Source organism: Physeter macrocephalus, chromosome 11, assembly GCF_002837175.3.
Source record: "Physeter macrocephalus isolate SW-GA chromosome 11, ASM283717v5, whole genome shotgun sequence".
Lineage (NCBI taxonomy): Eukaryota > Metazoa > Chordata > Mammalia > Artiodactyla > Physeteridae > Physeter > Physeter macrocephalus.
The window spans coordinates 23404090-23430050 of NC_041224.1; the positions used below are offsets into that span (position 1 = coordinate 23404090).

At 41.6% G+C, this 25961-nt stretch overlaps 1 protein-coding gene across 32 annotated transcripts in view; it reads right to left on the bottom strand.

The window, feature by feature from the left end:
- The window catches only part of PARD3 (par-3 family cell polarity regulator), a 678698-nt gene that overhangs the window by 533975 nt on the left and 118762 nt on the right, over positions 1-25961 (bottom strand). For 31 of the 32 annotated variants that reach the window (XR_002892687.3, XM_055087799.1, XM_055087804.1 and 28 more), the window contains exon 2: positions 22424-22525. Coding sequence is in view for 31 of the 32 variants with exons in the window: in XM_055087799.1 (XP_054943774.1) it covers positions 22424-22525 (102 nt within the window). In the remaining variant the exon portion in view is untranslated. Of the gene's footprint in view, positions 1-9908; positions 10427-22423; positions 22526-25961 lie in introns of those variants that run through there. The other variant, XM_028495576.2, reaches the window with a different exon arrangement.

Below are 25961 nucleotides of genomic sequence, written 5' to 3' on the forward strand. Positions count from 1 at the left end.
AAAATTGATAAACCATTAGCCAGACTCATCAAGAAAAAGAGGGAGAGGACTCAAATCAATAAAATTAGAAATGAAAAAGGAGAAGTTACAACAGACACCACAAAAATACAAAGCATCCTAAGAGACTACTACAAGCAACTATATGCCAATAAAATGGACAACGTGGAAGAAATGAACAAATTCTTAGAACGGTATAACCTTCCAAGGCAAGACCAGGAGGAAACAGAAAATATGAACAGACCAGTCACAAGTAATGAAATTGAAACTGTGATTAAAAATCTTCCAACAAACAAAAGCCCAGGACCAGATGGCTTCACAGGTGAATTCTATCAAACATTTAGAGAAGAGCTAACACCCATCCTTCTCAAACTCTTCCAAAAGGTTGCAGAGGAAGGAAAACTCCCAAACTCGTTCTATGTGGTCACCATCACGCTGATACCAAAACCAGACAAAGATACTACAAAAAAAGAAAATTACAGACCAATATCACTGATGAATATAGATGCAAAAATCCTCAACAAAATACTAGCAAACAGGATCCAACAACACATTAAAAGGATCATACACCATGATCAAGTGGGATTTATCCCAGCGATGCAAGGATTCTTCAATATACGCAAATATATCAATGTGATACACTATATTAACAAACTGAAGAATAAAAACCATATGATCATCTCAATAGAGGCAGAAAAAGCTTTTGACAAAATTCGACACCCATTTATGATAAAAACTCTCCAGAAAGTGGGCATAGAAGGAACCTACCTCAGCACAATAAAGGCCATATATGACAAGCCCACTGAAAACATCATTCTCAATGGTGAAAAACTGAAAGCATTTCCTCTAAGATCAGGAACAAGAAAAGGCAATCCCTATCAATTTACCAACGGCATTTTTTACAGAACTAGAACAAAAAATCTTAAAATTTGTATGGAGACACAAAGGACCCCAAATAGCCAAAGCAGTCTTGAGGGAAAAAAACAGAGCTGGAGGAGTCAGACTCCCTGACTTCAGACTATACTGCAAAGCTACAGTAATCAAGACAGTACGGTACTGGCACAAAAACAGAAATCTAGATCAATGGAACAGGATAGAAAGCCCAGAGATAAACCCATGCACCTATGGTCAACTAATCTATGACAAAGGAGGCAAAGATATACAATGGAGAAAAGACAGTCGCTTCAATAAGTGGTGCTGGGAAAACTGGACAGCTACATGTAAAAGAATGAAGTTAGAACACTCCTAACACCATACATAAAAATAAACTCAAAATGGATTAAAGACCTAAATGTAAGGCCAGACACTAGGAAACTTAGAGGAAAACATAGGAAGAACACTCTTTGACATAAATCACAGCAAGATCTGTTTTGATCCACCTCCTAGAGTAATGGATATAAAACCAAAAATAAACAAATGGGACCTAATGAAACTTAAAAGCTTTTGCACAGCAAAGGAAACTACAAACAAGCCAAAAAGACAACCCTCAAAATGGGAGAAACTATTTGCAAATGTATCAATCGACAAAGGATTAATCTCCAAAATATATAAACAGCTCATGCAGCTCAATGTTAAAAAAGCAAACAACCCAATTAAAAAATGGGCAGAAGACCTAAATAGACATTTCCAGCACTATTTACAATAGCCAGGTCATGGAAGCAACCTAAATGCCCATCGACAGACAAACAGATAAAGAAGATGTGGTACATATATACAATAGAATATTACTCAGCCATAAAAAGGAACGAAATTGGGTATTTGTAGAGACGTGGGTGGATCTAGAGACTGTCATACAGAGTGAAGTAAGTCAGAAAGAGAAAAACGAATATCGTATATTAACGCATATATGTGGAACCTATAAAAATGGTACAGATGAACTGGTTTGCAGGGCAGAAATAGAGACACAGATGTAGAGAACAAACGTATGGACAGCATGGGGGGAAAGTGGCGGGTGGTGGGGGTGTGTGTGGGGGTGTGTGTGATGAATTGGGAGATTGGGATTGACATATATGTAGTAATATGTATAAAATGGATAACTAATAAGAACCTGCTGTATCAAAAAATAAATAAAATAAAATTCAAAAATTGGAAAAAAAAACTAGTAAAGGGGAAAAAATCCTGTTAACCAAGGGGAAAAAAAAAGGTGATTAAAAAAAAAAATTTTAGGGAATTCCCTGGCAGTCCAGTGGTTGAGACTCCACGCTTTCACTTCCAAGGGCCCGGGTTCAATCCCTGGTTGGGGAACTAAGATCCCGCAAGCTGCAAGGCCAAAAATAAATATTTCACCTAAGATATCTGGACTCCTCAGATGGTTTTCAATATAGACAGAAAACCTTATTCCAAAGTTATTTATTAAAAATTTGGCTTTCAATCCTATGATGGAAAATCCTAAAATTCTATGATGAAGAATAAATATATAAACCATATGACAAAGCGACTTATGTATCCTCCTCAGATTGATACTGAAAAGCTATCTAAAGTTAGATAACTTTGTTAACAAGGTCATACTTTGTGTTAAAGGAGCTAAGAGAGTCTTACTTAGTAACCAGGTTAGATATTTTGATCTTGACTTTTAAATCTTGATCCGAAAGAAAGGAGCTTACCTGTGCTGTTACTGCAGATAAAAATCCCTGGTGTGGGAATCTGAGGGGACGTTAGTAGCCAGCCTCCTATCTCCACCAGAGGTCACACCTACACAGCTGTAGACGCTCCTTCACCTGCCTCGGAACACAGGGACACCTGCGTGAAGGCCAACACCAGCCAACACAACACCAACCAACAACACCAGCGTACTGGCTCAGCTGTCACTCACAGGGCCCGGAGCCTCACGCTCTTGTTTCTTCCTATGATGAGCACGTGTCCTATGCTTATTGCCATTGAGTTCTATTCTCAAATCTTCAGCTACATAGGTCTACTATCTTCCATAAGTCCCTTAACTTCTCCAGAGCTGTTTCTTCGCCTGTCAGCGTTCAGTGGTTTAGGCCAGACTCACTTAAGGTTGTTGGGGGGGGTGGGGGGAGGAAGAGGCCCCGACTGGCCCCCACAAGCATGCTCGAGAGTGTCTCTAAGCGTCTACAACATCTGGCTTGACCCACGGTTAAGAATCCCGAGGTTAGGGACTTCCCTGGTGGCACAGTGGTTGAGAGTCCGCCTGCCAAAGCAGGGGACACAGGTTCGATCCCTGGTCTGGGAGGATCCCACATGCCATGGAGCAACTGAGCCCGCACACCACAACTACTGAGCCTGTGCTCTAGAGCCCATGAGCCACAACTACTGAGCTCACACGCCACAACTACTGAAGCCCACACACCTAGAGCCCATGCTCCGCAACAAGAGAAGCCACCGCAGTGTGAAGCCCATGCACTGCAATGAAGAGTAGCCCCCGCTCACCACAACTAGAGAACGCTCACACAGAGTAACGAAGACCCAACACAGCCAAAAATAAATTTAAAAGAATTTTTTAAAAAAAGAATCCCGAGGTTAAATGAAATCTAAAGTCCAATCAAGCTATAAAAATTCTCCAAGTACAATCCCACAACACTTGATCCGAAAGGAATTTTGTTTGTTTTATGTACACTTTCAACTTTGTTTTTAAGAGACAGCCAAATGCAAGAAAGGAGCTGAGATCGTTAGAATCTGAAGTTTTATGTAACTGAGCCTCACAAAAAGCACAGTAATGCATTTCTGTCTTTTTTTTCAACTGGTTTCTTTAATAATACGTGAGCAGCCATTCAAGTCTACAAAACTGAGACCACAGGAAATCCAGAGTCACTGGCCAAGGTCAGACAATGGAGGACACCTGCCAGTGGCCACTCTTTCAGAAGCTGAGACCTCAGTAGGAATTACAGTCTTCAAATCAAAAGAAATAAGCATTCGGCCTGCATTACACACAGCATCAGACAGATGCCCCTGGGTTCGTTCTATATACCGTATTTCTGTCACAGTCATGGCTCCAATCAAAGAGTAAGATGTATGATAAAGGCAAGCCACTGCTTTTTGCCTTTAAGAAATAGTTCTGACTCAGGAAACTCAAATGTATCAACAGATATTCGAGTTGTATACAAATGCCAATTTCAGTATGGAAAAATAAATATAAAGCAATGAATGCAAATCAAATTTTAAAAGAGAATGAATTTCAAACCAACTTCCTCAGGTAATGCATTTTTCTTCTCCACAAGGTTCAAACAATTCAAAAAAAAAAAAAAACTTAAAAGTTTGCTTGGTTGTTGATATTTAGATCATAGTGATAAAAAACATTAAAAAAAATTTTTTACTATATGCATCATAGTAATGTGTATTCCAAACTCCATATAAAAATTAAATTCAAGGCAAATTTAAACACTAAGGGCCAATGTTACCGTATAATGCCGCAAGAGACACTGAAACATCAGGGTTAGGAGAAACTGAAAAGGGAAAATGCTTGCCAAAATGATTATATGTTTCCAAATCAAAGAGAACTGATTCTTTGAAACAATGTTAATCATTCCAACTGTTACAAAGAAGAGCCGCACAGGCTGTAAGTGCTATAAGAACTCCGGAGCAGAGTTCCTAAGGGACAGAGAAGCAGGTCACGAATTTCGAAAACAACACATTTTGTGGTTTTACAGATACAACTTGAAAATAGATATATCACTGAAAAAAAGCCTAGGTTTATTTACGTATGACTGATTCAAAAGGTTAACTGCTCTCCCTTTCCCCAGGAACACTGCTATTTATGTACATTTCTTCATCTTTCTCACCCAGCCTTATGATCAAGTACCAAATTGAAGACTTTTAAAGCACAAGTTAACATAAATTACAGTGCATTTAGTTCACAGCCCAAAAAGGTAGACAAGGAATTTACCACCAGCCGAGCACCCAGTCACTCTAACCAGGCAACTGCATGTTCCCCATGGCAGGAACAACCATCCTTTCTCAACCGACAGAGGTGGTTCCTCCTCAGGAACATGTATAACCAACAGTTCATAACATAAGTCCTAGATACACCCCACTGATGGGCTGCTTTGTTTCCACCCTGTTTGAAGACCCTCCGATAAAAGAGCTGCTGCCTTTCGAAAGAACACATAGGAATCCTCCAACCACATGGCCTGAAGTTTGTACTAATTATGAGCCACGTTTCATGCTGGTCCTTCTGACTCTTGGTCGCCAAGGCCTGTTTTGGCTGGCATTATGACATGGTGACATGCTAACTACAGTAAGGGGTGTAGACTGAGAGTCAAGTTAGGAACTTCCCTGGTGGTCCAGTGGCTAGGACTCTGAGCTCCCAATGCAGGGGGCCCAGGTTCGATCCCTGGTAAGGGAACTAGATCCCACATGCTGCAACTAAGACCCAGCACAGCCTAATTAATTAATTTTTTAAGAAAAGAATTTTTTTTTTAAAGGGTAAAGTTAAAGACCTAGGCCCTGCTTGATGCTTTCTAAAACACGGTGTTCAACAGTCTTTTTCTGCTCACCTCAAGGATGATAAAGTTCATCGTGGTCACCTACATGCATTTCACTTCTCTTTGACATTTAAGTATTAAAAGCTCTGGATTCATCTGTTCTTAAATTCAAAATTATCTCAGCCTACTTGAACTTGGCTGCCGTTTCAGACGAAACCACCTAATCAAGAAATGTCAAAGGAGAACTAAGGAGTACAATTAATGCCTGATTCCAAGCACAAATTTCCCTAAAAATAACTAAAGAGGCCTTGCTTCAATCCAAATCAGAAATAGCTCAATCTGGGGACAGCATGTTTTGGGAAGAAAATTTATTTGCCCTAGAATAATTTGAGGGTAGCAAAGGCTAAAGGTTTGTATTTTTTAAACTAATACTTGGAGTACTATAATGTGCACATTTTCACCCAATTACGTAGGTATTATTAAGCTAAATGTAATATTAAATATATACATAAGCTATTCTTTTTTTTTTTTTTTTTTTTTTTTTTGCTGTACGCGGGCCTCTCACTGTTGTGGCCTCTCCTGTTGCAGAGCACAGGCTCCGGACGCGCAGGCTCAGCGGCCATGGCTCACGGGCCCAGCTGCTCCGCGGCATGTGGGATCCTCCCGGACCGGGGCACGAACCCGTGTCCCCCTGCATCGGCAGGTGGACTCTCAACCACTGAGCCACCAGGGAAGCCCCATAAGCTATTCTTGAAAATATAAATTGTATTTAAGTTTAGGAGCTTCTTATTAATTGAGGATGTGAAAAAAAGCAAGAATGTACAACTTCTGCAACGCAGGAGTAAGAGGGAATCTAACTTGATGATGTAATACGGACACAGCAAAGCAATGTCACAAAACTTATCAAGAACACACTTCTTCCCGTCTGGGTGACATCAGTGAGCAGCAATATATTTTCTGCTATGATTAGGAAACTATTCTGGTAACAAAGAAACAAAACACTCTTCCAACTTATCCACACATATACATTCTAAGCCATTTTCTCTTTAAAAAAAAAAAAGGTGGTTACATTTTATGAAATAGAACTTACATATTCCTAACTTGTTACATATTCTTAAAGTATTGACACTTTTCTAAAAAGCTCTTACCAAGAACATATGTTTTAGTGTTTTATGATAAACAGTGTTGTACTTTGAATTATTTTGGACAGAACTGCAATCTCTCACTGTCGAGGAGTGGCACTGTCGATCGTGGAAAGAATGATTGATATAAAAATACAACTTTGAGCACACAGAGTTACATTTCGATCAACTGTGATCCTTCTACATGTTCCTCTTAATAGAACACGGAAAAGCATGAGACAAAAAGCCTTAGCATGTTATCTCTACACACACACACACACACACACACACGGATACTACAAATTTCTAGCGTATTTGAATACAAAATCCACCCAATTTCCTTTACTTTGTACCTGAGGATAATTAACAAAGGAATTCAAAATAATTATCTTTAGGCCCTAGAAGACCAAAGCAGCTTTCTTTTGAGTTCTGTGTCTTCTACTTTAAAAGGAAGGCTCTATAACAAGATAAAATGTACGTCTATATAACTTACAGTTCTTAGGGTTTCTTTTTGTTGAATTAAAAAAAGCCATCTAACTTTCTGAGTTAGCTTCATTGTTCTTCTACCGTTAAGCAACCTTGTCAGAATGTGTCATTCTGCTAACTTCCGTGTCTAGATTGTGATTTTCTATATAATCAAGATGTAGAATGTCAGCATAGAGATAGAGACATATAGACAAATGATCACAATGGTAGTTTTGTAGTAAATGACTGACATCCACACACTGGACCATGCACACGTCCTGATGCATGAATTCCAGCCATTTACTCCAAAATGGTTGTGTTTTGGCTGAGGCAGATTTTTCAGCCTCACGCACTTTAAATTGAATGCTTTGTCTTGTGAGCCCAGCAAACTGTCCAAGATATGACATTTCTGCTTCTCTTAGTTTTTTTCCACTTTAACACACGATCTTAACTCTCTTGACAACTCTCAGAGGTATCATCATACCCTTGTCTTAACCATTAACCCTCGGCCCGCAAAAGTATACAAACCCTGATTTTGAACGCTATTTTCTATGGCAACCTTTCCTCAAGCAAAACAATGCACAAAGCTGAAATTATATGGTTGCTTAAATGTCACACGCTGGCCTCTATCAGAGAAACAAGGCTCTGAGGAGGGGACATGTCTTCCTTGAGGGGGAAAAAAACATGTCTTCCTTTGTCATGAGTGTCACCCACTGCCACATACATAATGACCCAGGAACTCGGAGCAGGAACCTAACTGCTCTTCCCCGACACAGCCGGCGTCCCCGTGCATCCTCCAAAAGGCCACGTCTCATCTTTAACATGAAAAGTAATCTCATCTTACCCAACAGCTTGGAATGTAATCACTTAAAAGCATGTCTTGAGAGCAGAACGCCATCACTAATATTACCACCCCTGGAACTACAAGCAATTAGAAGTCGTTTCAGGCAGGAAGTTTGAAACGCTCAGCAGAATTTAATTAGACAAACTGGACTTTGGCAGAGAACTCAAGGTGAACACCCTACTTCTATAAACAATGCTATGGAATTCTTAATGACAAGACAGGGCACTCACATTGAAATTCTCAAGCACAGGAATTCCAGCATGCAGGCCCCCGTGCTCAAGTTCAAGCAGAGTTTTCAACCTGATGCTTCTTCAGGGAGGAAGAGAAAAAGTTCTGCCAACTGAATCAGTGCCCTTAATTTCCTCATTCATTTCTGGTACTATTTTCTGTATACTCTGGTATTATTTTCTGTATACTTTCTGTATACTTCTGTATAGAAGGTTTAACTTCTTAGAAACAGGTTTTAATCTGTGTCCTCAACTCAAATTACACTGATCTGCACATAAACAACTGTGACACTGAAAAAAATCACGATTGTTGAGAATTCCTAACCAACAAACATCTGTTAGGGTTGTGATTTCTGCTGGAGGAAAAAGGTGAGTGATTTGGAATGTCTCAGACTTGACTTGTTTCTGATATGTCAACGTTCTCCATGACAACAAGGAAGAGAAGGGGAAAAAGAGGAAATTAAAATGACTCAAGATTTAGCACGTGAGGACCAAAATCAGTGTAGAACTGATGATACATATGAGTTTTCAGTGTCCACTTCTTTTCTTTTTAATTTATTTATTTTTATTTTTGGCTGTGTTGGGTCTTCACTACTGCGCGCGGGCTTTCTCTAGTTGTGGCGAGCGGGGGCTACTCATCCTTGCAGCGTGCGGGCTTCTCATTGCAGAGACTTCTCTTGTTGCGGGGCACGGGCTCTAGGCACCTGGGCTTCAGTAGTTGTGGCTCGCGGGCTCCAGAGCGCAGGCTCAGTAGTCGTGGCGCACAGGCTTAGCTGCTCCGCGGCATGTGGGACCTTCGTGGACCAGGGCTCGAACCCGTGTCCCCTGCATTGGCAGGCGGATTCTTAACCACTGCGCCACCAGGGAAGCCCCTCAGTGTCCACGTCTATATACCATTGAGAGATGTTCCAAAACACACATCCTTCAGAAACTAGCCAGATAAATATCACATATTTGAGCTGAATTTGAATCATATGGAGGAAGTCGTTCTGAAGCACTTCTCTGTAATGTCGAAAGCACAGTCCTTCCCATAGCAGTGGTTTGGATATCCTGACTACTTGTTAACGGAGCTCAAAAATAACCATTCTACCAAAAGGCCACTGGGGGGCACACAAAAGCCATGGCACTTGTCCAAAAATAAATGATGAAAGGAAAAAAAAATCACATTCTATGTGAGATGTTAGTTGACTTTTTACCAATTATTATTGTTGTTTAGTAACAGAAAAAGACCTCCAAAAATATTAATAGTAAGGAGGAATCTTTTCAATTCTAACAGATAATACTATTTAAAACAAATGTGCTATGTGTTATTTGAACAGCCTCAAGTTACATACTCAACAAATAGATAGTAAAACAAAACAACAAGAAAGCACACAGCCAGAATCACTTCCTATCATTTATATTTCCACGTGACAGCCTCCAACTATTTTTTAGGAAAACATTAGTTTAATTCCACATAGTCCTATGGAACAATATTCCTATGAAGTTATATAAACACTAATTTGCTTTTATTCTAATATTTTGTTTATGTACAAAAGTCAACTAATCCTTTCAGTGAGATGTTTGGGTAGCATGAGGGTCCTCATTAAAACAATGTTTTAGGAGAAGAGTTCATATTAGGAATCAGAATCTTCTGATAACATTACGACCTTGTGTTATAACAGCGAGTAATTTAAACCCACGTAAAAAATAAACAAACATACACACAAATAAATAATAAACATTCACAAACCCAATGATGGTGCAGAAAATGTCAAAATGTTTTTGAAACTATAAAAGAATGTTCAAATTAATCAAGAAACTTTTTTCCAAAAGTTGCAACTACTTTCAACTCCAAAGAAAATTTAGAGGGATAAGAAATTTATGTACCAACCTGCCTTTTGCTGATTTCTGCAGTGACTCTTTTGAGGTTCAATGACCTTGAAAACCTCAGTGCCTTCACTGAATCTTTCCGAGAGGTTCCAGAAAAGGAGTAATACTTCGCAGGTTTCCTTGTCAATCCGTCTGCCATCTCAACCCATTAGAAAGGCAAAATCCACAGTGACTCAGGTTCCAAAACTAACTACAGAAAAAAATGATCCCCAGATAAACAGTCCCCCAAACCCAGATACACAGCCTATGTTTTGCTCAGTCCTCTAAAAAGGGCAACAAACTGCAAACAGGTGGGAAATATAGGATAGAACCCTCTCCATATAAGTAACCCTCCACGGAAGCAAGAACTTTGGATACAGCAGGGAGACCAGGGACACAGCTTCCACTGCATCAAATGAAAACACCCTTCACCAGTTAAACAGGCCAGCAGTAGCTGTCAGGAGTGACATGGCATGTGGCAACACACCGTGGAGTCAGCAGGATGTGAGTAAACACAGCAGGTTCAAAGAAGTCTCCTTAACTCATTCCTTGCCAAAACAGACAGCCAGCTCTAGGACAGGATGGAGTCCCAACCCCTACTTCAAAGCAGAAGCCCTCTTACTTAGCAGGACTATTTTCTAAACTCCTTGAACATTCTCTTCTTCCAGGGAATAAGAAGTGGAGTGATCTGATGCTCAAATATTTTTACTCAGTAAAGTATAGGACAAAATATTCACAAGAAAAATGAAATAGGAGTCTGGAACACGCATCCTCTGTCCCAGAAAGGAGAGGAGGGTGTTTTATGTCCCTTTCTGAAGGCAGCAAGAGCGCTGTTCACTCAGTTTATCTCAGGTCTAACTGAATGATGCTGAGTGTGACGAGGGACAGGAAAATAAGGTAGATGAGAAATGAGAGAACTCAGTTTCTAGTAAGTGCTGAATACGACAAATATTCACAACACAATTAATACTCATGGTACTATTAACACTAGAGCCCCACAAAACTCAGTGCTTTGGGACCCACACAGCCTAACTCAAGGACTGAAAGGAAGTACAGTCATGGTAATATTTTTAAATTTAGCTCATAATCCTGAGTTTATTTTTGTAACAAGTGGTACACCAATATTATTTTTAAAAACACACGCCAATCATTAAACAAACTACATAACTGAAAAACTACATAACCGAAGATTAGCCTATACCAGAATATCTAGCTGATAAATCATAAGAGTACGGGAATTTTAAAGGGGACAATGTTAAACAAAGTAGTCATCTGCTATGTCAGTTGAAGGCAGAATTATCTTTATTCAAGACTGCCTTTCTGGGGGGAGGGAAAGTCTTCTTTTTTTCTTTTTTTTTTTTTCTTTTTTGGCCGTGCCGCTCAGCTTGTGGGATCTTAGTTCCCCGACCATGGATCGAACCTGGACCCCCGGCAGTGAAAGCACCACCTCTTAACCACTAGACTGCCAGGGATTAGAAGCATATCTGGTCTGGACGCTGAACATACCCCCTAACTTATCCAGCCTGAATATTCTCACCTACCTATGGACCATTTCTTGCTTTACAAGTACTTGGAATTACTTTAAATTAGACTAAGAAAAAAAGAGAGAGATAAAAGAGAGAACCAAATTCTAGAATGTGGAACAAAAGTGTTTTAGATGAAAAATATTTTGTTAGCATTTTCATCTTCCTGTGTTATGATGGACCCCCAAAGGCAAGCATTTCCTATTCCCGTCAACATCTCAAGCTCTGCCCAGAATGGAACAGGTGCTCAATAAACATGTCTGAGCCAAATTAAAGAAAATGATGTTGTTATAAAAATAATAATCATAATAATAATGTGACTGCAGCTGGGTTTCAGTCTCAAGTTCCTCGTACTGAGAAACCTCTGCTGACACTACACACTACTGCTAATGACAAAATGCCTGAGGACCATCACCAGTTGACTGTCCCCTTAAAAAGAAGTGTTGCTTAATATTTTGTAAGAAATTAAGCAATCTATGAGGCATTCCAGTGCAGGGACTATCAGAATTCTGAAATACAGGATACAGATTCTAGGATTCCCCATTCCAGGGGAGTTTCTCACTTTATACTATGTGCCTTTATTATATTAAATAAGCTCTTTCCTGGGTGGCAGTCAGGTGCTCGCCATCTAAGATCAAATGGTTATAGCACTCACAAATTTCTCAAGGCTTTCTGAGTGGGATTTTCTGTGTGTGTCTTAGAAATAATACTACCACTGCCTCATGCCTGAGGAGTCATCTCCCTGAGCTGCTTCTTTATAGCCTTTTATACTCAGTTGTTTTCCTCAAAATCTAAATTTCATGTTACTCTCATTTAAATGTTTTGACTCAGAAGAACTTGAGTTCCTTCTCCACATTTTAATACTAATTTCCTAATTAAAATGTTATTAGGATTTTCCATCACAGGGAAGGCAAGTATTAAGCTGAGGGGGTGCACCCTTGGAGGAACCAATAAAGACTGGTTAGAATGATTGCAAATTTTTGCCACGTGGAAACGCTATTTGTCACATGCCTTTAAATACCATCTATTCTATATAGCTGTCATTTCCAAATTCATACCTCCAACTCCAATCTTTCCCTTGAGCTTCAGAACTATATGTCCAATGACCTACTTAACATCTCTGCTTGGATGTCTCAAAGGCATTGCAAAATCAGTTAAATGTCTCAATAGGAAAGAGACTTGACTGTCTCCAACCCTGACATCTTGCATTTAAATGAAATGGACATCCAAAGTACCCCCGACCTAGCTCCAGTTAGGACTCTAAAATCACTCTCACTCTACCTTCTTTGCCCTCATTGCTCACATCTACAATGCATTCTTCCCGAAGCAACCTTCTAAGATACACCTCTAATTATATCACCTCTCAGTTTGACAGTTTAAGGGCTTTTTATTACATTTAGGAGCAAATCTCAAATTGCTTAATATAGTCCTTAATACCCCCCTTCCTCTCCAACCCCACCATGTCCCCTCTCCCAGCTGCCTGCTGCATCCATGCCACACTCATTTGCTTGAGATCCAGGACCCTTTTTTCCACCTCAGGTTGCTGTACATGCTGTTCCCTCTACCTCCAGCTGTTCCCAGATCTGGCTCCTTCTCAGCCACTGAGATCAGCCCACCTGTCTCCTCCTGAGAGCTGTCCTTGCCCAGACTCACTGCCTTTGGAGTCTCTTTTCCTCACTGCAAGGAGAGCCCTGTGAGATAAGAGGACACCCCCCCCCGCCAACGATATTCCCTCAGCACCTCCAGCTGTTTCTCCAGTATATTAGAGACTGAAAAGCGTTTGTTGAATGAATGTCAGAAAGATGAAATGAATGAAGGAATGAGTGAATCTGTAAGATCTGCTTAACTTTTGCTCAAACAGATGCTGTAATTTTAGTCTGATACATGAACATGAAGCATCCATAATTGTGATAATAATCAATAACTGTGATAATAATCAATAATTGTGATACAATTATACATGGCACTAACCTCCTGGCATTTTAACAAACACTCATAAAGAAGATTACATATAAGTAATCTAACAAAATTAAAGACTGTCGTTAAAATCAACATATTTTTACTAGCTAAACTAGCCTCTTTCTCCAGCCCCAACCAACGATAAAAATGTTTGTTATCTGGGACCAGTCAATCGCCCAAAGAAGCGAAAGAGATCTGCAGATTCAGGAAGTATATTTGGTTCTCCCTCTTCTCAAACCAAGGACACTACCATCTATCCAACTCTCAGGGCTGATACAAAGTTACAGCCGTATCCTGCTACAGTGTATAGCACATGAGGCTTCAGTTTTATTAGTTGACTTATTTTGGAATTATAAGAGGATCAAAGGGTCCAGGCTCTTCCTATTTTCCTCCTCTTTTACTATAAAATCCAGGAGGAAAAAAAACCTGCTACTTTCTACATGATTATACCTGAATAACTGTATGAATGAATGAATGGGATGATCTTGTTTATCATTTATAATTACTTCTCCAATTATTCAGAAAATATTAATGAGGAAGAAACCAACAGTCATCTACCTTCCTCCTTCTTTTCCTTTTTGTGATGATAACAGTTTATTATATACATGAAAAGTTGAATTGTATACATTTCACTCTAGATAGGAGAGAAAAGAAAACCTAGGCTAAACATTTTAAAAGTTGAAAGTTATTATAAAACAGCTTTTCACAGCATTTATTCTGGAGCACTTGTTTTGAGATGTGCTGTTTTTCTGGAGAATTGTCAGTGTTGGACAAGTAATATTTTAAAACTGTAAACAAGGCCTTCCTTCCCCCGACCCCAAATTTTAACTGAGATGTAACTGACATATAACATTGTGTAAGTTTAAGGTGTACAAAAGTGTTGATTTGATGCACTTATTACACTGCAAAAGGATTACAACCTTAGTATTAGCTAACACCTGTATCATGTCACATAATTACCATACCTTTTCTATGGTGAGAACATTGAAAATCTACTCTCTTAGCAACTTTCAAGCATGTAATACAGTATTACTAACACTAATCAGTATGCTGTTCATTACCTCCCCAGAACTTATTCATCTTAAATGTGTACCCTTCAACCAACATCACCCCTTTCCTCCCACATTTCGGCCCCTGGTAACCACCATCATTATAATCTCTGTTTCTACAGGTTTGGCCTTTTTAGATTTCACATACAAATGAGATCATACAATACATATTTCTTTTTCTCTGGCTTATTTCACTTAGCATAAATTCCCTAAGGTCCATCTATGTTGTCACAAATGACAGGATTTGGGTCTTCCTTATGGCTGAATAATAGTGCTCTGTGTGTGTCTCTGTGTGCGGGTGTGTGGGTGTGGGTGTGTGTGTCTTTATCCATTCATCCGTGGATGGACGCTTGGGTTGTTTCCATATCTTGGAAACTGTGACTAATACTTCAATGAACATGGGAGAGCAGATATTTTTTCAAGACAATGTTTTCATTTTCTTTGGCTAAAGACTCAGAGGAGGAATTGCTGGATCCTCTGGTAGTTTTAGTTTTGATTTTTTGGAGAAACTTACATACTGTTTTCCATAGCTGTTGCACCAATTTACATTTCCACCAACAGTGCTCAAGGCCTACGTTTCCTCCACATCCCCGCCAACGCCTGTCATCTCCTGTCTTCTGATAACAGCCATTCTAACAGGTGTGAGGTGATACTGTGGTTTTGAGTTGTGTTTCCCTGATGATCAGTCATGAGCACATTTTCAAGTACCTGTTGGTCATTTTGTGTGTCTTCTTTGGAAAAACATCTATTCAGTTCCTCAGTCCATTATTTGATCTGATTGGTTTTTTGAGTTCTTTACATATTGTGGACATTACCCCTTATCACATATATGGTTTCCAAATATTTTCTCCCATTCTGTAGGTTGCCTTTTCCTATTATTGGTAGTTTCCTTTGCTGAGCAGAAGCTTTTTAATTTGATGTATTCCCACTTGTTTATTTTTGCTTTTGTTGCCTTTGCTTTTGATTCCAAGACTTTTGGTTTGGTTTGTTTTGGTTTTTAATGATACAGTCCTTGTTGGCTCCTAAATCCTAAAAATCAAAACCGGGATCTTTGCTTCTTTTCAGAAAAGAACATACATACTGATAGCATACTAGGAATCCTCAAATTCTAAAGATGCAGAAAATAACATATTTCTTCCCTCAACTGTTCCTGAGCACGTATTATGTAGCAAGCGCTCTTCAAAGTGATAGGAATGTAAAATACGTAAATGAAAATGAATATCTACAGAAATTCATTTTAGAAAACAAATACCTACGATAGCCTGGCTTATATGTTTGTTTTTAAACCATTAGAAACTGGTATTTAAAGAAAGACTAGTTCACCTAATTCAATGAATGGTGGTAGCAATGGTGACCAACAATGATGACAGTTATTACCATTTCCTAGGGTCCTATTTTTGCCAAGCACAATGCTGAAACTGTAACACAAATTCTCAGCCTTAAACTTCATATGACCTTGTAAGGTAGGTACAATCATTAACCTCCCTTTAGGGATGTGAAATCTGAGGTTAGAGAGATTAAATACATTGCTCATAAAGTAAAGAAGTCACAGGGCCAGAATTCAGACACAGGCAGTGTGGCTTCCTTCCCCGGACCCCCCATAGAAGACGCGCCTTGCTGATGGAGCAATAGAAAAGCAACGTGCAGCAGACCAGGGAACCAAGCCCTAGCCTACAATTAACATGATAACTGCCCCCCACTCCTCCTGACTCACCGGGCAGCTCCAGCCAAGCAAAGTCCTCACTGCCTCCCTCGGGAAGGCTGACAAGCCAAGACTCTACAGAGTCCCCGCCTCCAAAGCTCCTACTACTTCCAAGGGGCCGTGCAGGGGCTGTGCAGGGCCCGGGCCCGCTTTTCTGTTCCCTTGCACTAATAGCCCTCACCCATCACCACCTCTGCTACACCTGGCCCTGTGCTCCCGGACCCACCCACCCACAAATTGACGAGCTGGGGGTGAACCGGTACTCGTGAAATACTTACATGTTGGGAAATAATCCCTCTGAGTTAATTAATTAGCCATTTAATGCTCTACTTGGCACTTAATTTAAATATTTTCTTCTTTAGAACCTAACTCAAAGAAATCCATTTAGGAGGAAATTAATCAACGCATCTAGTTAAACGAAGTCTGTTTATACAAATTATTTCAATTCCAAGTTAGCAAACTCTTTAAATCATTCCTTCCCTATGCGAATTCATACTAAAGTTTAAAGAAAAAAAAAAGATGTTTATATTCTAACCTCAATTTAGAACTGCCTAATGCTCTCTTCATATTGGAATTAGGCAGGAGAATTATGGAGAAATTAAAAAACAGAAAGTAACAAAATCCCCAGTTTTTCACCTACTCCACCCTCAGAGATAACTATTTCAGTCGGTCCCTTAAACCCTTTCCAATGTACATAATTGTTTGCACTAAAATTAGACCATATTTTGAATGTTGTTTTAATCTGATTTTTTAACAAATTTATATCAGATTCACACATTTGTCTGTGCTTCTGTTCCAAATATCCAACTGCCTAACTGACACCTCCAAGGCACCCCAACTGACTAAAATCAGGACTAAATCCTGATCTCCCCACTGCGTCCCAAGTCACCCCCCGCAGCACGCACTCCCCGCCTTGGGGAACAACCTCACCGTCACATTTACCTGTTAAGCCACCTCAGATCTACCTACTCCCCACCTCTCCACCTTCTCCCCCATATCCGTCTCCCACCTCCCCCAAAACCCACACACTGCCCCACCCCGGGGTCCACTCTGCCTCCTGCCCATTCATTTCTGACACACTCAGCTGGGGATATTTCTCACATGTTAATCTGATCACCTAACACCCCCTCGTTCTCACCTGGCTGTCCTTCAGATTCCAGCTGGGTCACATTTTTTTTGAAGGCAAGTCTTGCTTCACCCTGAGCTTTGGCACATCTTTCACAGGACCGGTCCTTTTCTTCAGAATCATTATCTATCAGAAATTCTGACTCTCACAATAGATCATAAGCCCCAGGAGAGCAGGAAACATGGTTACTTTCGTTCAACAATGTATCACAGCACTAAGCACAATGCCTGGCACACAATAGGTGCTCAGCAAACAGGTTACATTAATTAAAAATACTGAAAGAAAAAAAAAAGACAAAGTCTTTTCTTCAAAGAAAATTATTATATATGCTATCTTTTAAATTATTATTATTATTCGGGCACCCTGGTTTGAAAAAATTCTCTACCTAACCTTTATCCAGCCGGAGGAGGGGCACTCAGCTTTGGTTCAACATTGCAGCTTTGACTTGTCTATTCCATAAATGCCTCTGTGCTAGCTTTCACCGACATGTAGAAATTGCTGCTTGCCCACAATCCCAATATATTTTAAAAGTCTCTTTTTCTCCACATTCTTCTACGTGAGGACACTGGCCAGACTGTCCCCCAGAGAATCCTGGCTCCTTTCCAACAAGCAGCAATCAACAGTCTCCACAACAACCCCTCACGGGTGCCTGGACCCCACTCGAAACACACAAGCTCTTCAAAGAATGTACATTGCTATCCCATCCAACCCTTCGTACAAAAAGCAAGACACCGATAGTGGAAGATTATTTCCCAAGGTCATCCCCAAAACAGAACACACATGACATCATTCTAGGTCAAAACAAAATGACATCCCAGCGTGACAGAGGAAATGCTTGATGCCACATCTTAAATCACCTTCAGCACCAAAAACATAAACGAGAAGACAATGGTGTGAGTGAGAAAAAGACACTCTTCTTGCTGATCCACCCCTCCCCACCGCGACTCTAAGTGCTGGTCACTTCCCCCTGAAACCTGTTGCCACCCAAGGTCAGTGCGAGGTGCCAGACTGGAGGGAGAAGTGAGTGAATGCCCAGGATTTTTACTCTGTCGTCTATGTACTAAGTTTACTGTAGTTCACAGAGGGAATGACGGGAGGGACAGAGAACTGAGAGAGGCTCACCGATAGTAAATTATAAATAATGAAGAGCAAACCAGGAAGAAATTCAGACAGAACGCAGCGCAGCACTCAGGAAGGCTCGCATTACGGCTGTTGTAAACGGTGCCGAGGATGGCGTGAAATCCACTTCAGCTTTTCACAATTTGGCGGAATGTCAATGAGAAGACTGAGAATCAGATCCTAAGAGTAAACAGAGCAGCATGACAACGCTGCCTGGAAGCAGCAATGTCCAGAAGGAACAAACAAACAGGGCACGTCTTCATACCCAAAGTAGACCTAGGATAGTCTATGTCTCAGAAAATCAAACCTACTCCAAGAACACAAGACAACCCACACTCACACCACTTTGAATACATTTGGGTAAACCCTGGAATTGGAATCGTACAGGCACTAAATGAAAATTTCCTCAGTGCTGTGCGTTGAACTCTAATAACTAAAGGATAATGAGCAAAATTACAGCTAAATAGATACTTGAATTTTCTTCCGTGATCATTTGAATTATTGCCTTTTTTTTTTTTTTTTTTGGTGCGTGAGCCTCTCACTGCTGTGGCCCCTCCCGTTGCGGAGCACAGGCCCCAGACGCGCAGGCTCAGCGGCCACGGCTCACGGGCCCAGCCGCTCCGCGGCATGTGAGATCCTCCCGGACCAGGGCACGAACCCATGTCCCCTGCATCGGCAGGCGGACTCTCAACCACTGCACCACCAGGGAAGCCCGAGGACATGTTTTTAAAGAGGAATTTTATTGTTTAGGAGAATGTTTTTCTAACCTAAAAGCAAAATAGGTGTCAAGATCCTTAGCTAGAGAAACTGCCAAGAAAAGTTGAAAACACTCCAGGGTGATTAAATCAGATTTCAGAACCATGGAAAAGAGCCATACAACTCACTACACACAATCCCTCACTTTGAATAATGCATCCAACAACACCGGTGAATTTGGGTGCTAGGATTCTGGATTAATTATATTCTCACAGTTATAACTTAAAATGGGTCCTTTAAGATGCTCCTTCAAAAATTTAAATTAATTATACACATACACATATTTAAATATTTCTGAACAAATAAAACAGTGATTTTAAAACTATTTTAGTCAGCAGTACTTTGTACCCTCTACCGTTTTTCTATTTGAAAACTGAATTTAATCTACATGATGTAAAATTGTCTGAAAACTTATTTCACTTACTAATACTTAAAACCTTTTTCTCAGGTTAAAAGATTTTTTTAACCTACATAGGATATATAATAAAAGATTCCAGAAAATGTAGATTTATCATCAAATTCACATAAGAATATAAAATCTAAAACACGGTTTGTTTATCCTATGATTTCAATATGCAGCTGTTTTAGATTACACAGTTTCCTTTATCTTTGGTTTTTATGTGCGATCTAATGGTTGTGCTGAAAGAAGAGTGTATTATTTTCAGTTGCTGAGTAACAAACTGCCCCCAAATTTAAACAAGAACATCAAACCCCTTAACCTGGTAGATCTTTATAGATCCAACAGCTGCAGATCCACGTTATTTTCAAGTACACATGAAATGCCCACCAAAAAGGCCGTAAAATAAGTCCCAATATGGTTTTAAAGTTCTTTTTAAAATCCTATGGCTAGGGCTTCCCTGGTGGCGCAGTGGTTGCGCGTCCGCCTGCCGATGCAGGGGAACCGGGTTCGCGCCCCGGTCTGGGAGGATCCCACATGCCGCGGAGCGGCTGGGCCCGTGAGCCATGGCCGCTGAGCCTGCGCGTCCGGAGCCTGTGCTCCGCAACGGGAGAGGCCACGGAGGTGAGAGGCCCGCGTACCGCAAAACAAACAAACAAACAAACAAACAAAAATCCTATGGCTGAACATCTACATCTCAATACTCTACCTACTCAAAATGTGAACTGTGTTTGGAGTGTGAACACTGGTGGGGGTGCAGGAAGGAGCGTTACTTTTGCGCCATGAACCTGCCCAGCGCTATACCATGTGGGCTGAAGAATAAAGTAGGATGGCACCAACTTGGGGGAAAACTACATTTGTGTTCAATCAGAAAGGAAACAGGTTTCATTATCTTCTAATAACCTGTAATGGAAAAGAATCTGAAAAAGAATATATGTATATGTGTATAACTGAATCACTTTGCTGTACACCTGAGTCTAACATACATTGTAAATCAACTACACTTCAATTAAAAGAAAGGAAGGAAGGAAGGAAGGAAGGAAGGAAACAGGTGGAGAAACAGGAATGCTCACCACTGCTGCTGGGTGCAAAAGACACACCCAGGACCACTCAGCTTCCTTCACAGAAATCCAAGAATCCAAAACAGGACGAATGAAAGAGCACATAAATCCCTAAAAGAAAATACCGTGCAGCTATGTCGGCATAGCTATGGTTAACGGATGTGGAAATGTATTTATAATCAACTCCAAAAAAGCAGGCTACTACTCAATCCTTTTTATTTAAGAGGAAAAAAGTGTGTGTCTGTCTCTGAAGGAAAAAAGCGTCAGGATGCAAAGCCCACTCAAATAGCGGCAGCAATGAGCTTTAAGCAGCAAGGGGGTCACGGGTGACTATTTCCTTCTTTCTAAGTTTCTTTTTCTTCATAAGAAGCTGCATTATTTTATAGAAGAAAAACAACCAAAAAAAGAAAAAGAAAAAAGAAAAGGAAGAGGAAGGGAGGAGAGAAAATATTAAAAGATCAGTACAACACATGAGCTCATCTCTTTACAGCATTATGGCTGGGAAAGGGCAACCTGTTTAAATTCTTCATAAATTTCTGTCGTTTAAGCTCTGGAGCGGAGCTGCACAATAAGATGACTATAATTTAAGTCTCTAGAGGATGCTCTTCATGTGGATTGCAGGAAAAGGATTTGAGAGCCACCCTATTCCTGGCTCACAGAAGAGCCTGACAAGGAGAACTGAGCCCAGGAGAAACAGCAGCAAATCACAGACAGGCAGGAAAGTTCTGCATTTTTGACACCACACGCTCCCAGCCCACGGCAGCGGCAGGGAACAAACCCCACCACAGCAGGGGCTAGTGAATCAAACATCCGTGACGTTACACGATACCTGGTACCCTGGAATTTTTCATTTTCCTTAAGATTTCAAGAAAACACATAAGACATCGGCCGGTTCTGAGCCAGGCACTACGCTGTCAGGAATGCAGGCGTGAGTAAGCACAGCAGCCACGCTCGCCCAGCCCACAGCTCCGGAGGCAAGGGGCCAGCGGTTGGAGCTCCCGGGAGGAAGAGGAGTGGGCACCGGGCGATGTACCTTCCTCGACCCCATGCAGTCACCTCGCTGTGCAGCCCACCCTGAGCTATCACAGGCCGTGACGAACAGGTGAGGATGTGGCCGCCAGCCCTCCCAGCATCTCACAGCAGGTCAGATACGAGGGGGTGTGGCCACAGCCTGCTCAAGTTGGAGTCGAGCAATCAAGAATCCGCTGACTCCTGTGCCAGAGCCCAACATCCTGCCACAGATTCCTAACACGTTCTGAGTCACTCCTCTGCCTCATTCCCTCAAGGAGGACAGATGGGAGGGTGGATACCGGCCAGTGATGCCTCCATCACAGCCAACAGTGAAGATGCTGTTGCGGTGTGACGGCACTCAGAGAGGAGCCACGGAGGAAAGGGCGGCTTCCTGAAAGCCGAGCCCACCGGGAGGATGCTGGGATGCAGCCGGGCCATGCCAGCTGCTGGGACGGGCCACCTCTGGGATCAGAACAGAGACCTTGTATGTCGCCCATGGAAACACTGAGCATAATGACAGGCCTGAGTTGTCGGGAAAGATGTTACATTTGGTTAAAATAAGGGGAGGATGGCATGGAAACCTCTTAAAGATATTTCCATTTAAAACGCTGCAATTTTAAAAGTTCAAAACCTAGTATTAAGTCCCAGATATCAAGAAAATCATTATACCCTGGGAAGATTCATGATACTTATTATAAAGCAAACATACCAGTATGAGTGGCCCAAATGTCCTTTAAAATACATGTGTCTGAAACAGGGAGGAACCCATGCCCGCGCCCCCCACCCCTGCCTTCACAGAATGCACTCAGAGCCGCTCTCCTGACTTGAACTCACTCTGTCTTTATCATCCGCCACATCACAGAGGATGTCGTCGAGATCGAGAATTCCTCCATCTCCATGTTCCAGTCGATGCACTTGTATCCAGTAGTTTGGATCCTGTATGAAAGAATAGACAGCAAGTCAGCATCACCAAAAGCGAACACAACAATTTACATGGGGATAACCTCCTGCCATGAAAAGAAATCGACCTCATCAAGAACATCCCAACTGGGGCTTCCCTGGTGGCGCAGTGGTTGCGCGTCCGCCTGCCGATGCAGGGGAACTGGGTTCGCGCCCCGGTCTGGGAGGATCCCACATGCCGCGGAGCGGCTGGGCCCGTGAGCCATGGCCGCTGGGCCTGCGCGTCCGGAGCCTGTGCTCCGCAACGGGAGAGGCCGCAGCAGAGGGAGGCCCGCATACCACAAAAAAAAAAAAAAAAAAAAAAAAAAAAAAAGAATATCCCAACTGACTGAAAATTCAAGTGGCTCCCTATCTTTGGTTGAGTCCATTTTCTTTTTTTTTTATCATGGAGTCACTCCTGCATGCACGTCCCTTTGGCTCAGACGCCAATACACTATGGTGACAGGAAGTGCAGAAACGAGCAAAACTCAACTGCACACGAAATATTAATTCCTCTGAAGTATGCTGGGTTTCCCATGGTCCGATATGAAATACTTATTAATCCTCCTAATCCAATCTACTGAGATATTCTAATAAGCAAGCAACGTATACTGTGTGTCTGAAAAGCTCATGTCACAGCTTATCTGAAGAAAAGGAGGTTGCCTGCCTCGGTGGCTCAAAGTAACCCCTCCAAACAGGTCTAAATATACTGACACAGAAGAATGTTAAGACCACAAGTGAACAAAGCAAGCTCAGAGCAGCATGCGTGCTTGAGTCTATTGCTGTAAAGACAAAGTTACATACACTTGTATGTGTGCATACAGCAATGTCTCCAAAGATGCACACCGAAATCTGCAAAGTTAATCCCTGGGGGTGGGACTGGGGGAGAAGGAAGGAAAAAGACTTCATTTGAAGTGTTACACACTTCTACCTGGGGGGGGGGGTGTGTGGGGACGTTCATGCATGTGCACACACATATATACGCACACATACATATACGCACAATGTAACATAAAATCAAGCTCTAAAATTATGTGAAGAGAGAACACGGTTGTTCTTAAATTTCTATAATCGTTCTCTTGTGTACTTAAATGACAATATACTAAACTATACCTTTTGCCGTTAGCTACTAAATCATCCACAGCGCAGAATTACTAATAAAAAGTTCAACTCAAGGTAACACTCCATTTTCCCAGCCTAACCAGTGACGTCTGGTACAGTTTTTTCTTAAAGGAAAGTCTGGGATGGACGAGGCACAAGATTAATGAGAGTTAAAATACAGATTCTGGACCCTACTCAGATCTACTGACTCTGACCTTCCAGGGGTGGGGTCAAGCAATCCATACCCTTGAAGCCCTCCGAGGGCATCTTTAAGAGAGCCATGACTAAGAATCACAAAAAACGGAACACATAAAAAATGCAGAATTATCAATCCCTGTCATTTCTAACCAGCACAGAAGGCAGTCCAGACCCTAATTCTCAAAGTTATTAAACATTATCATAAAAACTACTATGCCAATAACCCAGAGTTCCTCTGTACCCTTATCTATCTAGATTTCTTTAACAGATTCAGTGCTGAAATCAACTGTTCATCCAGAGCACGGAGAGTAAGCTTGTAGAAAACACACACACACACACACACACACACACACACACACACACACACACACAGCCCTTCTAGGCCTTTGGGGGCTTCTCTCTCAGAGATATCCCTTCTTGATTTGTGCTGTAAATTACTGTCCACTCTGACATCAAAGAAAACCAAGGAAGGAGAACTTGTAAAATCACTGTTTGGATAGACTTGGAAGAGGGCATAGAAGCAATACAGTGTGGCTGATGGACTAACTGGATAGTCCTGAAATGGGAACTGACCCCCCCACCCACCCCAGTTACATGGAGGACGCGTTCCTGAAGAGCACTGTGTTAACTGGAAACTAAGAACCAGAGGAACTAAATCTGTGGAAGCTGAGGAAGGATGGTGGCAACCACAGAGCACAAGCTCAGATCTCCCCTCCCAGGAGAACCTGACCAAGGCCAGGAGCTGACTGATGGCCTCCAAGGACGTGCAGTGCCGGCTGCTCACTTCCTAGGCAGCTCCCAGCCAGTGACCAATCAGGGCAGGGAGACCAGGTCTGGCTGTTACCACCAACACCAACACGAGAGGCAACCTTTGCTCTGGATGGAGCTCCCCACTGGATGAGACCCAATTTCTCAGAGTTGCCCTGCTGCTAAGGATATTCCTGCCCAACCTCCCTCCACCCCCTGCCCCTGCATGGACATCAGACCTGCCTCGTGGTCTGAAGGCCCTCCCTGACTGCTCTAGTTCTCTCTCCCCTGCACCTTTCAACAGGCATTTCCCCCAGATTGCTCACGCTTCTAATTCTGTTTTGATGTCTGCTTCCCAGAGGACCTGAACTGACAGCAGGTATATGCCCAAGAGAGGAGAAATTTATTTTATCTTTAAAAGCTTATTTTGACTCAAAATACAGGTTCATAATATTTTACTCACAATTTAAAATCCAAAAATCTCTGAAAACGCCAAAACTTGATCTGACCTTCTCTGAGGCTATTTGTAGCCTGTAGTTACTCCACTTGAGTCATACATTTTATTACAGAATTATTAAGGTGCTTGGTTATGAGGTGCTGCCTCAGACTGTCCTGGGCATGTGATATAATACACAGCATATGCTTTATAGTTCTTCTCTAAAATCTAAAAAAATCTGAATTATGAAAAATATCTGACTCCAAGAATTTTGTAAAAGAGGCTATAGACCTGCGCTATACAAAAAGTAAAGTCTTCATGAAGTAGCTGGTCTCCAAAAGAGGCTTTCATTAACCTTGCCTCCCAGTCTTGGAATTTTGTGTGAAAATTCCAAGTCCTCTCATCTTGAATCTGGGAGCTTTACCAATAGCATGGGGCAGAAATGCTGCTCTGAGCCTAAGACTTACAAAATCCTAGCAGCTCTCACTTTTGTATTTTTAAAAAAACCTGATCCACCAAGAAATTTGGCGCCCTGATGAAGAGACCACATGGAGAAGCTAAGTGAAAGGGAGGAGTCCTGAGATCACTTGAGGAGAAGGAGAGATCTGGCCATCGCAGTGTCCCATCTTCATCCAACATTCTGGCTCTCGCCCCGGAGCCTCGAATGTTCCAGCTCCTGTCTGCTGACAGTGGCAGGAGAGACCCTAAGTGGGACCAGCAGGAGAACCATCTAGCTGAGCTCCAGTCAGCTCACAGACTTGTGAGAAACGGTAAGTCATTGTTGTTTCGAGTCCCTAAGTTTTGTGGCAATTGTTACAAGGCAGAAGATGACATACACTGTACTAAAACCTTTGCTCACATATGAGTGAGAGGTCACAGAATGAGAAGGGACTGCCAAAAGCTAGAATGGCACCAAAATTATGTTAACAAAAATTATTATTAACCAAAGTT